Source organism: Myotis daubentonii, chromosome 7, assembly GCF_963259705.1.
Source record: "Myotis daubentonii chromosome 7, mMyoDau2.1, whole genome shotgun sequence".
Lineage (NCBI taxonomy): Eukaryota > Metazoa > Chordata > Mammalia > Chiroptera > Vespertilionidae > Myotis > Myotis daubentonii.
In genome coordinates, this window is record NC_081846.1 from 50,700,252 (window position 1) to 50,715,956 (window position 15,705).

Consider the following 15,705-nt stretch of genomic DNA (forward strand, 5'->3'; position numbering starts at 1 on the left):
CATCCATGCTGTTGCAAATGGTAAGAGTTCCTTCTTTTTTAAAGCAGCATGGTATTCCATCCTGTAGATGTACCACAGTTTTCTAATCCATTCATCTACTGATGGGCACTTAGGCTGTTTCCAGATCTTAGCTGTGGTGAATTGTGCTGCTATGAACATAGGGATGCATATATCCTTTCTGATTGGTGTTTCTGGTTTCTTGGGATATATTCCTAGAAGTGGGATCACTGGGTCAAATGGGAGTTCCATTTTTAACTTTTTGAGGAAACTCCATACTGTCTTCCATAGTGGCTGCACCAGTCTGCATTCCCACCAGCAGTGCACGAGTGTTCCTTTTTCTCCACATCCTCTCCAGCACTTGTCGTTTGTTGATTTGTTGATGATAGCCAGTCTGACAGGTGTGAGATGGTACCTCATTGTTGTTTTGATTTGCATCTCTCGGATGATTAGTGACTTTGAGCATGTTTTCATATGTCTCTTGGCTTTCTGAATGTCCTCTTTTGAAAGGTGTCTATTTAGATCCTTTGCCCATTTTTTGATTGGATTGTTTATCTTCTTTTTTGTTAAGTTGTATGAGTTTCCTATAAATTTTGGAGATTAGGCCCTTATCAGATATGATGTTGGCAAATATATTTTCCCACGCAGTGGGCTTTCTTGTTTTGTTGATGGTTTCTTTTGCTGTGCAGAAGCTTTTTATTTTGATGTAGTCCCATTTGTTCATTTTCTCTTTAGTTTCAAGTGCCCTAGGAGCTGTATCAGTGAAGAAATTGCTTCGGCATATGTCTGAGATTTTGTTGCCTTTGGATTCTTCTAGAATTTTTATGGTTTCCCGTCGTACATTTAAGTCCTTTATCCATTTTGAGTTTATTCTTGTGTATGGTGTAAGTTGGTGGTCTAGTTTCATCTTCTTGCATATATCTGTCCAATTTTCCCAACACCATTTATTGAAGAGACTATCTTGGCTCCATTGTATGTTCTTGCCTCCTTTGTCAAATATTAATTGAGCATATTGGTTCGGGCCGATTTCTGGGCTCTCTATTCTATTTCATTGATCTATACGTCTGTTCTTGTGCCAGTACCAGGCAGTTTTGGGAACAGTGGCTTTGTAATACAACTTGATATCTGGTATTGAGATCCCACCTACTTTGTTCTTTCTCAGGATTGCTGCAGCTATTCAGGGTCTTTATCCGTGTTCATGGATTAGTAGCATCAACATCATTAAAATGTCCATACTACCCAAAGCAATCTATAAATTCAACGCACTTCCCATTAAAATACCAATGGCATACTTCACAGATGTAGAATGAACTCTCCAAAAATTCACCTGGTTAACTCTTAAACTTCCAAAAAGGAGTTACTGTTATGATCCTCTCAATTTGCATTGTAAATAGCTGTATCCTTAAGAGTTGGCCCACACGTGGGTGTTCATTTAATATTTCTAGCTCAATTTGTTCATTTTGTATTCTAAAATACATCTATATTCAACCCAAATTAGTAGAAAATTGGCATTGACTATATCAACAATAACATTATTATTCTAACTACTCCAACCCTCCATTCCACACGCAGAAGACTGTCTTTACTGACTTGCTCTTTGGTGTGATTCCATGAATCATTGTCACTGTCAGAAATAGCTCTATGGGAAGTAATTTCTCTGTATTAAGAGCACAGTGAGAGATATTATTCCCTATATCACCAAAGTGTCATCAGCATAAAGATACACTTGGGAAATCCTCATCAGATCTTAATAACAGGAAAAAAGTATGCTTATGTATTTTTTTTATCTCATGGAAATTTGGACTGGTATAATTTATAACTTTATGTAATTTTATGTGAGCTAAAATAATTTCTTAAATAATCATAGTTTAAGTAAATACATTAACTTGGCATCCTCAGTTTTTAGCTTATTTTTTGAGTTAAAAAAGGGAGGCGGGGAGGAAACCAAGATTTGTAGACCTGCAGAATCTGCCAGTGGGACTCAGTATGAAATACAACTGGTTTTCACCACTATTTGTGAAATTAGAGGGGATTTGACTGGTACTGAGTGAGATGAATATGATTCCTTTCATATCTATTGTGCCTCTTTAGATAGACCACAGCAGAACTTGCCAACCTGAGTGCATTGTGTATGGGTTATTGGTGAGCCTCATCTACTAAATCCCTCAGTGTTACGGTGGGAGTATTCCAAGCTGTGTGTATGTGATTACATATATATGGGAATTACATAATATATATTCTATATAATACATATATATGTAATTAATATATTAAGGTCCTCTCTATATTGACTCTGCTTTTTAAACATGGATAGTTATTTCTATCCAAGAGTAGCTTCACCGCCGAAACCGGTTTGGCTCGGTGGGTAGAGCGTCGGCCTGCGGACTGAAGGGTCCCGGGTTCGATTCCGGTCAAGGGCATGTACCTGGGTTGCGGGCACATCCCCAGTAGGAGATGTGCAGGAGGCAGCTGATCGATGTTTCTCTCTCATTGATGTTTCTAACTCTCTATCTCCCTTCCTCTCTGTAAAAAATCAATAAAATATATTTTAAAAAAATAAAATAAAGAGTAGCTTCACCTATTTATCCCAAGTTAACAAATAGATAAATATGATTATTCTTTGTGTGTGCCAAATGGGAAACCTTTGGGAAATCTATGGTGTAATATCATTACCCATTATGAATTTCTTACAGTTTAAATCCAATTACGAAATTTATACATGGTCACTAGAAACATCTTGAGCTATATTTGTAACACTGAATGTGTAGAAGTTATAATCTCGACATCAAAGTTAAGGGTTGTGCGTGCTTTTTCAATGCAAGGATTCTTTTTAACCCTATGTAGCCACATCAGCAAAGCAGAGGGTATCTTAAAATTGTTATTCAAGAGAAATAAGTGATTTCTTTATGGGATAATCATATATGTTCTAACAACACAATTTAAAAAATATATCTATTACTTGATATTCTTTCAGACTTATTTCATTTGCATTGTAAGTATTTTTATTTTGTCAAGAGAATTTGAAAAGTTATATTGTTAACATATAGTCTCAAGAAAAGAAATTTAAGATGTTAGAGCAGGGGTGGGGAACCTTTTTTCTGCCAAAGGCCATTTGGATATTTATAACATCATTTGCCGGTCATACAAAATTATCAACTTAACAATTAGCCTGCTGTATTTTGTCAAACATTTAATTAACTCACTCCTTATGCCGTGGCAGGGCCAGATCAAATAATTCCATGGGCCTTATACCCAGGGGCCAGACATTCCCTATCCCTGTGTTAGAGGAATACTGTTGTTATTCAATAGCATGCTTACCAACTGGATATTTCACAATAATCTTAAACTATACATTGAATTCTTTGTCAAATATGGGTAAAACCACTATCATTCTCTGATTTACTCGTTTTATAGTTGACCTCGTAGGATACAATTATTTTGTCAAGTTGCAAGTTATACACATTTTCCAAAAGAAAAAGAAAAAGCTTCTGGAAGTAAAAATAAGCATATTTAAAGAGGTTAAAATCCTTCTTATAGTTATAATCTTGGGAAGAAGCCATTATTATACTCATCAAATTTCTTTTTAGGCCAAGACCACACAAATAGAAATGAAGAAAAGATCACCAACTTTTATGATCACTTCTTTGGATATGTTGGATGATGCTACTATCAGACATAGAGAAGGTAAAGTAAAAAATATTTGGATAATATTTTTAGCTAAAAATATTTTAGATAAAATATTTAGTAAAAAATATTATGAAAGGTACTATTCATAAGATTCACCTTTAAAGAAATTTTATAATGACTTCAGAATTTTATATGATAACTAAAATTTAAGGAATAACAGTAGAATATTAGGATGAACAATTTAGAAAAATTCCATAAATATAGTGTTTTAAACATTGGAAAAGGTTAATATATTAAGGTTCTCTCTATATTGACTCTGCTTTTTAAACATACAACCGGTAACTCATTATTATGCCAGTATTAAAAGGCATTATTTTGTAAAGTACAGAAATCTAGGAATTATAAATTACAATGTTTTCAGCTATATTCCATATTTGTTGTTTTGACAGATACTCCTATGTTTTTCTTCCACTAGACAGTTTGTCTCATTTTCATTTGTCTAATTCAACTTCCATGAAAAAAATAGAAGAAATTTACTTTGCTCTACTTATTAGTATAAAGTATTTCTTTTTTTTGCTAATTCCAAATCAGAAGTCTAGTTTCAAACTTCTCTTTACTAGTATATGCAAAAGTCAACATTTCTTATTAGTTATACTTAGGCAATTTTCTAAAGTTTCACTTTACTATTCTTTCATTGCAGAGCATACAAAATCTCAGAAGAGATGTCCATTGTGTTGGTATAAATTTGCTAAAATTTTCTTGATTTGGAATTGTTCTCCCTGTTGGTTAAAGTTGAAAGAGTTTGTCCATGTGATTATGTTGCATCCATTTACTGATCTTTTTCTCACTATATGCATAATTCTAAACATATGTTTTTTGGCCATGGAATGTTATCCAATGAGTGAAACAACATCCTCTGTTCTCAGAATTGGAAACCTGGTAAGGCTCTTATTCTATGTTACTTTCATTTGTAATTTCAATCTTTTTTAGTTGTCATTATCCCATTATTATTTTATAACTTGAATATGTTGCAAATGCATTATATAAGCACAAGATAAAGTATTGTGTTCATGCTTCCCCACTTCATCCCCAGCCCTGCTTTGTAAATGTTCTTATCACTCAATAGGTTAATACCTAGAGTTTAAAAATCTGCCATTTAAATTTTGGATTCCTCGCCAGCTGCTTAGCAGTCATGAAATTATTCTTTCCTCTCTTTTCCCAAGTATACCCTCTCTTGGGCATCATATCCCCATAGATCAGAATAGGGTAAAAGTCAAATAGCAGACAAATGTTCTTCGATGACATCTGATTGTGAATCCTGATTACAACTGCACCTGACCCTGTCTGCTCTCACCACCTGTCTGTGCCTTAGATTGGAGCTTATCCTTTGCAAGGTGTTGTTGGGATTCACCTATCTTTTTCATCCCATACAGTGCAAAAGACAAAACAGATTTGTATGCATTTAAAAACAAGTCACATTCAAGCAAATATATAGTGTTTAATTTCTTTCCCTTTTATTAAGTTGTTATTGGTTAGTTACTTGGTATTCATACAAACAGCCATGTTGCTACTAATTTTGAATTATACATTTACTTGATACCAAAACCATAATTTGGTAGAAATAAGTTTTTCCAATATAGTTTTCAGAAAACAGTTATCATAGCTTCATTCTGTTTATTTCTGGATCATATATGTACTTCTTTTATTCTTTTGCAAGTTGAAAAATTAAATATCTTAACAAATAGTCCATATACCAAAAAAAACTATTCAAAATGAAAAGATTTTCTACCCTCCAATATTCTTTTATTTTCTTCCAGACTGGCTTTAAAAAGTAATTGATGATTTTATATAGTGTTTAATATTAGATTATTAAATAAAATGTATGACTCTTGTAATAGACTCCAAAACTAATCAGATATTGACAGAACTGTGAGGATTGTGGCTTTAAAAAGTTACAGTTTCTGTGCATGAGGGTTCCAAAGAGCCATTGCAATCATATTCTCATCCATGTGTTTTGTTTTTATTTAGGTTTTTATTGGAATTTTCACAACAGAAATGATTTTTAAAATAATTGCCATGCATCCATATGGGTATTTCCAAGTAGGCTGGAATATTTATGATAGCATAATTGTGTTCCTTGGTTTAGCAGAACTTTTTCTAGCGAATGTTCATGGGCTGGATGTTTTTCGATTATTCAGGGTGGTAAGTAGAATCCAAGACCAAAATCTTATTTTATGAAAATTTATCCCAGTTTTATCAAACATAAAATGAAAGAATAGTAATAGACATACCATTGGGACATTTGGAGTATTACATGAGTTAATACTGCCCCGGGAAAAAGTATGCAGTCTCTAATGCTATTATTTAACCAAAGCATCCAAAAAAAATAAGCCATATATGTAGCAAATTTGAGATGTAGTTCTAGGAAGCAGGGCCAGGGGTCCTGGGCCAGTTTTAAGGAGCAAGGTAATGAAGAGCCCCAGAAGCTGAATGTCAATGTGTAACTAAGGAATTGGAACCAGTTATTTCTAAACGCAGGGCAGAAAACGTTATATAACAGCAGTCAGGCCAGCAGAATGTTGTTATAAAAATTACTGTCAGAATCAGTATGTCCCCAAAGAAGGTTAATGTTAAGAATCAGAAAACTAGATAAGGTAATAATGCTACTAGAATGCTATTTATGAAAATATTAAGCATTTGATAAGTAATATATTGTCACATTCTGGCAATAAGTTGAAGGAATGAAGCAGGAATCAAGAGCAACCTGTTTTAATCCTCATCCATAAGCTTTTCTAATGACTGAGAGAAATGTGTACAAGATGTAGTTATCAAGTTTATGTAAGAAACAACACTGGAAAATGCAGAAAATGTGATCAAAGATTGGATCAAAATATCTGAAAGGCTAGTAACAGAATGAGTAAAAGATGATTAAGTTTTATTTGGATAAATGTAAAGTCCTACTCTTGAATCCAGAAAGCCAAATAAATACTAGGAAAGGTTAAGGACAGTAGATAGTGCACAAAAAATGATCTGTGGATTTTAGATGACTAAGTTCATTTTAGGTGGCTAAAATGTTAAGGTAATCTGTGCTGTACCAATTAAAAAAGCATTAGTGAAAAGAAGGGAAATATTCAAACTAAACCTGGAATGTTGTGTTTGGTCTTTAATGTGTTTTTTTAAAAGGAAAACACACAATAGAACCTTTAATGGAATTCAGTGGAAAATGACAGGTTTTTTTCCATATCATCTACATATCAGAATGTGGGGAAATGCCCGATATAGTGTGAAAAGCAAAACAGAAGGGACAGTTGCCCTACCAGATATTAAAACAAATAGCTAGAGTAATTGTAACATAATATTGAATGGGCATTGACAGATCAATATGTATGAATTGTGTGTAAAAATTTATAGAATAGGTATGTTTTGTATTAGAATTGTCCATAAAATGAATTGTTAGTGCTTAATATTAAAATGTTCAAAACTGAATATTACATTAAATACTATATATTTGAATACATATAATGCTGATACAGATTTTAAATGTATATCATAATGAATAACCAAGTTTTTTTTGCATTTTGTTTCTTATTCCTGTGTTTTACATCGCTCTATTAGTTGCGAATTTTCAAGTTGGGGAAATACTGGCCAACATTTGAGATTCTGAAACTGACTCTTATAAAGTCACTGATGGCCCTGAAAGACTTGATCCTGCTGTTGTCCACATTCCTGTTCTTTTCTGCTGTGGTCGGCACAAAGCTGCTTGGTATGAGTTACAAAGCATATGTCTACAACTTAGACAAAGACTGTCAACTTCCACGCTGGCACATGAGTGACTTCTTCCACTCCTTTCTGAATGTGTTCCGGATTCTCTGTGGAGAGTGGGTAGAGACTCTATGGGACTGCTTTGACATAGCAGGCCAATTCAGTTGTGTTCCTTTTTACATGATGGTCATTTTAATTGGAAACCTTTTGGTAAGTAACCCATGGTTTAAAATTTTCCTTAGGAAACTGATGAAGTATAGTCTAATATTTTCATTCATGGATTCCAGTGGCTACTGGTCAGTTGAAATATGAGTGGTCTAATTTGAGGTATGCCCCAAGCGTAAAACTATCCACTGGATTTTAAGTCTTACCCAAAAAAGTATGTAAATTACTTTATTAATAACTAGGGGTCTGGTGCACGAATTCTTGCACCTTGAAAGTAACTATGGGCCATGAGGCTGTAGTGGGCACAGGGGCAGGTCTCAGCCCTCCTCCGTGCCCCCGTCCAGCCCCTCCTCTTGTGGTCCCCAGTCCCCTGTCTGCCAGCAGGCCCACCCCTGCCTCCACAGCTCCCATGGTCTGATGGTTCCAGCCTTGCTCACACCTACTGATGGTGCAGAACAGTTGGGGCTAATACCAGCAGTAGGTGCAAGCAGGGCAGCACCATCAGTGGGTGCGAGCAGCAGCTCTGGCACCAGCTGCAGGTGCGAGGGGGTCGGCACCAGCAGTGGGTGAGAGCAGCAGGTGCGAGTAGCAGCTGCCAGCCCTGAATGCCCCTCAGGAGCAGGGGTAGGTGGAGAAGCCCTGAGGGGCAATTGGGCCAACAGCGGCCGCTCGCACCAGCTGATGGTGCCCAGTGATCGGGACCAATGCCAGGCGCTGGCAGTGGGTGCGGGCGGGGCCAGCACTGGCAGCAGGTATAAGCACCAGGCAGGACCGTGGCGCACGGGAGCAAAGAATTTTCAGTAACCACCAGAGGCTCGCCCCTATGACAGCGATCGGCACCTTGTCTTAGTCTGGTGCCCCTGCTCACCTGCTCTAACATCCTGCTGCGACTGACGCCCGCCATGTTCCACAAGCGTGCCATGGTGGTCAGTGCACGTCATAGCGACCGGTTGTTCGGTTGTTCCACTGTTTGGTCTATTTGCATATTAGGGTCGTATATATACATATATATGATTTTTATTGAATTGTATTTTAAAATGATATTTTTATATATTTAGTTAAATTAACTGTTAGTAGATTAATTTTAACTGTTTTTGTTTATGCTTTGAATGTGGCTACTAAAAAATGTGACATGCATCATATTTCTATTGGATAGCAGTGCTTTATAACCTTGCTACTCAAAGTAGCATTGGCATCATGTGGGGGATAGTTATCAAAGCAGACTCTCAGAACCCATCCAGACCTATGCGAGCAGAATCTATAGTTTAACAATATCCAGAGGTGATTTGTATGCACATTAGATTTTAAGAACCACTTATGCGTAACACTGTCAAACTTGAATGTATGTAGGAATTACCTTTAGAATTAATAAAAATATAATGTCTTGGATCCATTCCCAAAGATCCTGATTTTATTGATACATGGACATCAGGATTTTTTAGGAATTTTTATTTGATTAAATTGTGCAGCAAAATTTGAAAACCAATGTTCTATAAAACTGTTATGCATTAATTAAGAGAGAAAGCTTTCACTTTTAAATATCCAGTCATTGAAGTGGTACTACATGAATTGAGTAAGTAGCATTTATTTTTTCTAAGATAAAGGAATGGCTTATAAAATAAAAATTTATTACGGGGGAAAAAACAGGACTCAAATATTTGCTTTTTTCTCATAAGTGATAGACATTAAGTACATTTCCCAAAAGACTAAAAAAATAATAACCTGATAAGTTAGACCCCACTGTTTTGTTTTATATATAATACTTCACCTTTCATCTCTTAACCCAAAAGCAATAAATATATGGTTTGACTTTCATTAAAACACTGTGACTGAAAAAAAGTAACCCTAAGTTTATAATATAATTTATGTTTTTTTCCCCTTCCATCTTTATTACTCCTCAAATTAGGAGAGGTCATGAATCCTCCAAAGCTTTGGTCATTTACACATCCTGTTTTTCGTTTTTAATCCGTCAAGTGACCAGGCTATTTTAAGTTCAGTGCACACTTGAACAAAGCAGAAGCACTCTACAGTGTAAAAGTTCTTCATTTGCCCCAAAGTTCCAGTGTATTTTGAACTTTATTTTCATATGTGACATTCCTAGTACATATATATGTATGCATGTATATGTGCGTGTGGGTAATTGTGTGTGTGTGTGTATGTGTGTATCCATGATATAAAAAAATTTCAGATTGTAAGCTCTTAAAAATATAATTGTTGTAGTATAATTTTCCTTGTCCAAATTCTGGCACAAAATCTATTCTTTTATTTATTCTACGATTAATTCATTTTCAACATGTATTTGTTTATCACTAAGGTTGTGCTTCACATTGTGCTAGTTGTCTACTTAAGAGAAAATGTGACAAGCTTCTTATGAAGCTTATAGTCATGAAATCCTTACCTAACACCCTTTTCTTATTTGTCACCATGCCTAATACTTAACCAAACAAAGGGGGGAGGTGGCAGGGAAAAAGAAACAACCAACTACCTTAAATTATATTTGGTCTTGCTCTTTCACATCCTGAACTTATTGTCCTTTGAGAACGACAGAGAGGCTAATTGTGAAGTTCCTATAAGGGTCATTGAGCTTGTCAAGGGAGGCAAAATCACATGAGAAAAATCACATGAATCTCAGGGGATATTGGCATTTGATCTTGTATTTTCAGTTATGTGTTGTTTTTCATTTTCAGTTTGCCCTCAGAGACTCTGTCATTGGAGGTTCTAGAATATATTATCAGTTGTTCAGATATTATCACCTGTAAGAAATTTCCAATTTTGAGCCATCCACATTTTATTGCTCCACCAAAATATTGCAATGATTATGATTATCTATGTGATGGCAATATTTGCAATAAAATTTTAATTTTCCATATGAGTCTTACTTGAACTTTATTCCTACATATATATATATGTATATATATGAAGATATAGGTACAAGCAGTCCATTAGGACTGAACACTATATGGTGGGCAGTTCATGTTTTCTCGGGTGTGTAAATGCATGAGAAGGACAGTAATTAGAGTATCTGAGAACTTCATCTCTCCACATAGATACAGAATTCTGAGAGAAGTTTTAACAAATGAGTGTTTGGAGATCTTCATAGACTTGTTTTATTTTATATACACACTAGAGGCCCAGTGCACAAAATTCGTGCAGGGGTGTGTGTCCCTCAGCCTGGTCTGCACCCTCTCCAATCTGGGAACCCTTGGGGGATGTCTGACTGCCGGCAGTGGGACATCCCTCTCGCAATCAGGGACCACTATCTCCTAACCACTTGCCTGCCTGCCTGCCTGATTGCCTCTAATTGCCTCTGCCTGCCTGCCTGCTCACCCCTAACAACCTCTGCCTGCCTGCCTGATTGCCCCTAACTGCCTCTGCCTGCCAGCCTGATCGCCCCCAACTGCCATCCCCTGCAGGCCTGATTGCCTCCAACTGCCCTCCCATGCCAGCCTGATCGCTCCCAACAGCCTTCCCCTGCTGGCCTGATCTTGCCCCTAACTGCTTGCTCCCCTGTCAGCCTGATCACCCAAACTGCCTCTGCCTCAGCCCCTGCCACTGTGGCTTTGTCCGGAAGGAAGTCAGACATCCGGAAGGTGTCCAGTTGACCTGGTCTAATTAGCATATTACCCTTTTATTAGTAGAGATTAATTGTCAGTATACTTTTATAAGAGTAGATATTAATGTTTGAAAAAATCAGAAACACTGGCAGAAAAACGTTATGTAAGTTTATATATAGTAGATCCTTCAATAATGTCATTCACATAATGTTGTTTCAGCCACCCACCCATGACCCTGAGGTCGAATAAGCAGATTGGAAAATAATTGTCTTGTTTTTATTAATGTTTTTTACATGTGTGTATAGCTCACATTTATGTTATTGTTTACTAGTAGAAATGTTTTGGATCTTTACTTAGAAGTTTGGTGATGTTTTGTGACCAGAAATATGCTCTAAGAACTTAGCTCTTATACCTGTTAGCCTATGTTAAAATTGGTTTTATGTTATTTTACTTAAAGTCACAGTTTTCAAGGTCCTATGAATGATGTTAAATGAGGACTTACTATATATACATATTCTTACACATGATGCATGCCATTTGAACTTTGTGCTCTAAAATAATATGGTAAAGCATAAAATGAACTAACTCTTAAGCTCATATATCTGAAGATAGAAGAGGAAACTTCCATAATAGACAATTATGCTCAAATTATTACTTTAAGTCTAAGAGAATAATTGATGTTAATTTTCAACACTAGAATCCAAAAACAGCATCTATACCTTATAACTATAAACAAGATGAAAATCTGATTCTCTGGAAACTGAACATACATAGATCATATTTCTTAGTAATAGTAAAATCAAAATATATATTATCATAGAGTTTGAATAACTTGCAAGTATTATTAATAATAATTTTTCTATTATTTCTCTTATTTGGCCAAAATTATTACTAAAAGTAATCAATTAACCTACCCAATCCCTATCCTTGCATGGGTCCAGAAATATTAGATGTGGGCCACAGAACCAGGAGTAGATGCCTCCCAATGAGATTCCCTATGGGTTTGCAGAATCCAAGAAGATATCATTATACATCTGGGGTAGAGCTGAAGTCAGCCACTTTGAGTAGCAATTCATTTTCTCACCTTGCCAGAGGTAGCTTGGCTCAGTAAAAGAAAACAAGCTTTGAAATAAAACAGACTTGAATTCAATCTGTGTGACCTTTGATATTTAACATCTATAAAACTTGCCTGTTTCCTCTAGAAAAGGAAACAAATATTTCATAGAATGTTGTGACCGTCAGTTGAGTTCTAACTATACAAATCTCTAGCACAGCACCTGACCCATTATAGATGAGTAAGAACCGAATAGTATTGTAGTTAATGTGCTGTTTTCAAATCTCAGCTGAAAAAATGAGATTCACTTAACCTCATTTACTTCTTTTAGATACTTTACCTGTTTCTGGCTTTGGTGATCTCCTTTAGCTCATGCAATGCTGCAACGCATGCAGAGAATGAAGAAGCCAAAAATCTCCAGTGTGCATTGGCAAGAATTAAAAAAGGGATATGCTCTGTGCTTTCTAAAATATTATGTAAAAGACTAAATGTTCCCAAGGACACAGTGGACAATGTAAATGACACGCATGTTAAAGAGAATATTTCTGGCCATACTCTTTCTGAATTGAGCAACACTGAAGATGTCCTCAAGGACAAGGGGAAAAGCAGTGGCACAGAGAAAACCACAGTGACTGAAAATGAGAGTCAGTCACTGATCCCCAGTCCTAGTGCCTCTGAAACTGTACCAATTGCTTCCGGAGAATCTGATATAGAAAATCTGGATAATAAGGAGATTCGGAGCAAATCAGGTTACGGCAGCAGCAAAGAGGTAAGATATTTCAATATCTGGATTGCTTATTATTAATTTAGGGCATTGTTGATATGAAGGTGAATCAGCACTGAAGTTCGTCACATTGCCCATTCAATCCTAGCAATAGCACTCTTTACTCCTGATCTTATGATCTTGATCAAGCTGCTTAAACTTTATAAACTTCAGTTTATAGATGAGGATAAAATTGTATCTATTGCTAATAGAAAGAAAGATTTCCCAGCCAGATTGGCTCAGTGGTTGAGTGTTGACCTATGAACCAAAAGGTCACTGTTCTATTCCCAGGTCCCGGTCCATGCAGGTGTTGCAGACTTGATCCCTAGTGTGGGGCATGCAGGAGGCAGCCAATCAATGATTCTCTCTCATCATAGATGTTTCTATCTCTCTCCCTCTCTCTTCCTCACTGAAATCAATAAAATATATTTAAAAAGAAAAAAATAATAAAAGATAGAAAGATTAAGAACAGTAGTGCATATAACAATGCCCATAATATAGTAAGCACTTCACAAAAATTGGATAATATCATGATAAAATAATATATATATTAATAAACAGGCAGTGTGGGGTGATGTTAAGCATACTGAAGAAAACTAAATTTTCAAAATCAATTTGTCCTACTGGATAAATCATTAAACTCTTCTAGGCATCTTTAAATTGTGAGATTGGACTACAACACGCTAAGATACATTATTGCTTGCTAAAATTGTAAGATTCTTGTGAGTTCATTTCTGCAACATATTTTATAACATATGTAATTAAATTGGACTAATGAATAGAGAGAAACCAATGGTTTGATTTGGGAACAGTTGTAGCTTTATAAACTCCTGGACCAAAAAAAATAAAAATAAAAAAAGGAAACTTTAAAAGAAGGGTAGATATTGCTGTTCACTTGCTTTTCACGTGTCATACATCGTCCTGGATACAGTTTTATTGTATTCATTTGAAAGCAGCATAATGTCTTAGTAGGAGATACAGTTTAATAGAAAGTTACAATCTACCTAGATCACAATGGCACTGAGGGCTTTTTGCATTGGAACTAACGAGGGACTCCTCTCAGATTACTCATAGACACCAGGGAGAGAGAGCAACGGATGTCTCTTTGCAGATCCACAGACTCTCCAGCACCATCTTATCTTCCAAACCTCTCTGGCTTGGCAGCCACTATGGGCAATAACTTCTGAAACTGGCCTTATAGAAGGGGTTGAATTTCAATTATTCAGAGGGTTTCTAGCTTTTAGTAAAGGCATCTTTGTTTTAGAGAAACTTTCACTCTTTAGCATACTCAATCTCAGATTCCATTTTTATTTTTATTTTTATTGATTTCATCGAGGAAGGGAGAGGGAGAGAGAGAGATGAAAACATCAATGATGAGATAAAATCATTGATCAGCTGCTTCCTGCATGCCCCACCCTGGGGCTCAAGCCCACAACCCAGGCATGTGCCCTGACTGGGTATTGAATCATGACCTCCTGGTTCATAGGTCAATGCTCAAGCACCAAGCCAAGCCGGCTGGGCTCATAGATTCCTTTTTTTTTTTTTTTAAATATTTTTTAAGTATGCTTTTATTTATTTCTGAGAGAAGAAGGGAGAGGGAGAGAGGGAGATAGAAACATCAATGATGAGAGAGAATCATTGATCAGCTGCCTCCTGCATGCCCCCTAGTGGGGATCAAGCCCGCAAAACCTGCATGGGCCTTGACCTCCTGGTTCATGGGTCAATGTTCAACCACTGAACCACACCAGCCAGGCTTAGGTTCTTCTTCTTTTTTAAAAATAATACCATTATGAGAACCAGAGAAAATTCCTCTCCAGCACAATTCTATATCTTTACTTAAGACTTTGACTATCATCCATCTCTGGGCAAAATTTCTATTTATCACAGCACATCATATAAAGATGTTCTTGGAAACTCCTTTCCAAATCTCATTAAAAAGTCCATGATATAAAAAGGTAAAGGAAGGAAGAAATGAAATATAATTGGATATGTTGGGGTTGCAGAAGTTTGTAATTTATGCTGCATACTTATTTGGTTCTATTGATTGGTTAGCTACTCATAGATTTGTTCACATATTTGTATGTTTTTAGTTACATATTTAATTTAATTAGACACTTTCCAGATTACATAGCTCATGAGTACCTAGGATGTTGATATACCAGGTGCCAAAGAATAAAATATAAAAATCACATGTGGTAATTCAGAGATATATACTCTCATTTCTTCGGTATTTAAACTTTCAACCTTTTAAATTACAAATATGTAACTAAATTTTATAACAATAACATCAAACTTTAAATTGGGTTTTATAACTTTTCACTATGTAGCAATATATCATGGCTATTTTTTCATGCCATTAAATCTTCTACTAAAATAAGTTATATATAATTTTGAATCTTAATTGATTTATTTGTAAATTTAAAATAATACATACTAAAAGGAGTTTGGAAAAAAATCACATCAAAGTGTTTAGGTGCAATGGTTTTAAGAACTCTAAAAATATATAAATATAATATTAATTTGTTTATTGTCTTCATCTAAATCAGTGCATGGCTATAGCCTTTAGTTAATCAGAAATAAAGGAAATTTAAGAGAAATTAAATTATAAAAATGATTTATTTAAGAGGAATATTCAGTTGGACATATTTTTTAAATTGAGCGCCATACTATCTTACTGACAATTGCCATTAAGGTTTAAGCAAACAAAGCTTCCTGATTATATTGATTAAGATTTTTTGTGCATAAGAGGAAGAAGTAGGACAAAATATTTATAATTTCCTTTT

The 15,705-nt window shown here is 35.6% G+C and overlaps 1 protein-coding gene across 2 annotated transcripts in view; it reads left to right on the forward strand.

Annotated features, from left to right (window-relative positions):
- Positions 1–15,705, forward strand: part of SCN7A (sodium voltage-gated channel alpha subunit 7) — a 92,305-nt gene that overhangs the window by 48,251 nt on the left and 28,349 nt on the right. For both annotated transcript variants that reach the window (XM_059704221.1, XM_059704222.1), the window contains exons 11-15: positions 3,585–3,681; positions 4,325–4,563; positions 5,653–5,826; positions 7,240–7,596; positions 12,491–12,928. In XM_059704221.1, the coding sequence (XP_059560204.1) occupies positions 3,585–3,681; positions 4,325–4,563; positions 5,653–5,826; positions 7,240–7,596; positions 12,491–12,928 (1,305 nt within the window). The remainder of the gene's footprint in view (positions 1–3,584; positions 3,682–4,324; positions 4,564–5,652; positions 5,827–7,239; positions 7,597–12,490; positions 12,929–15,705) is intronic.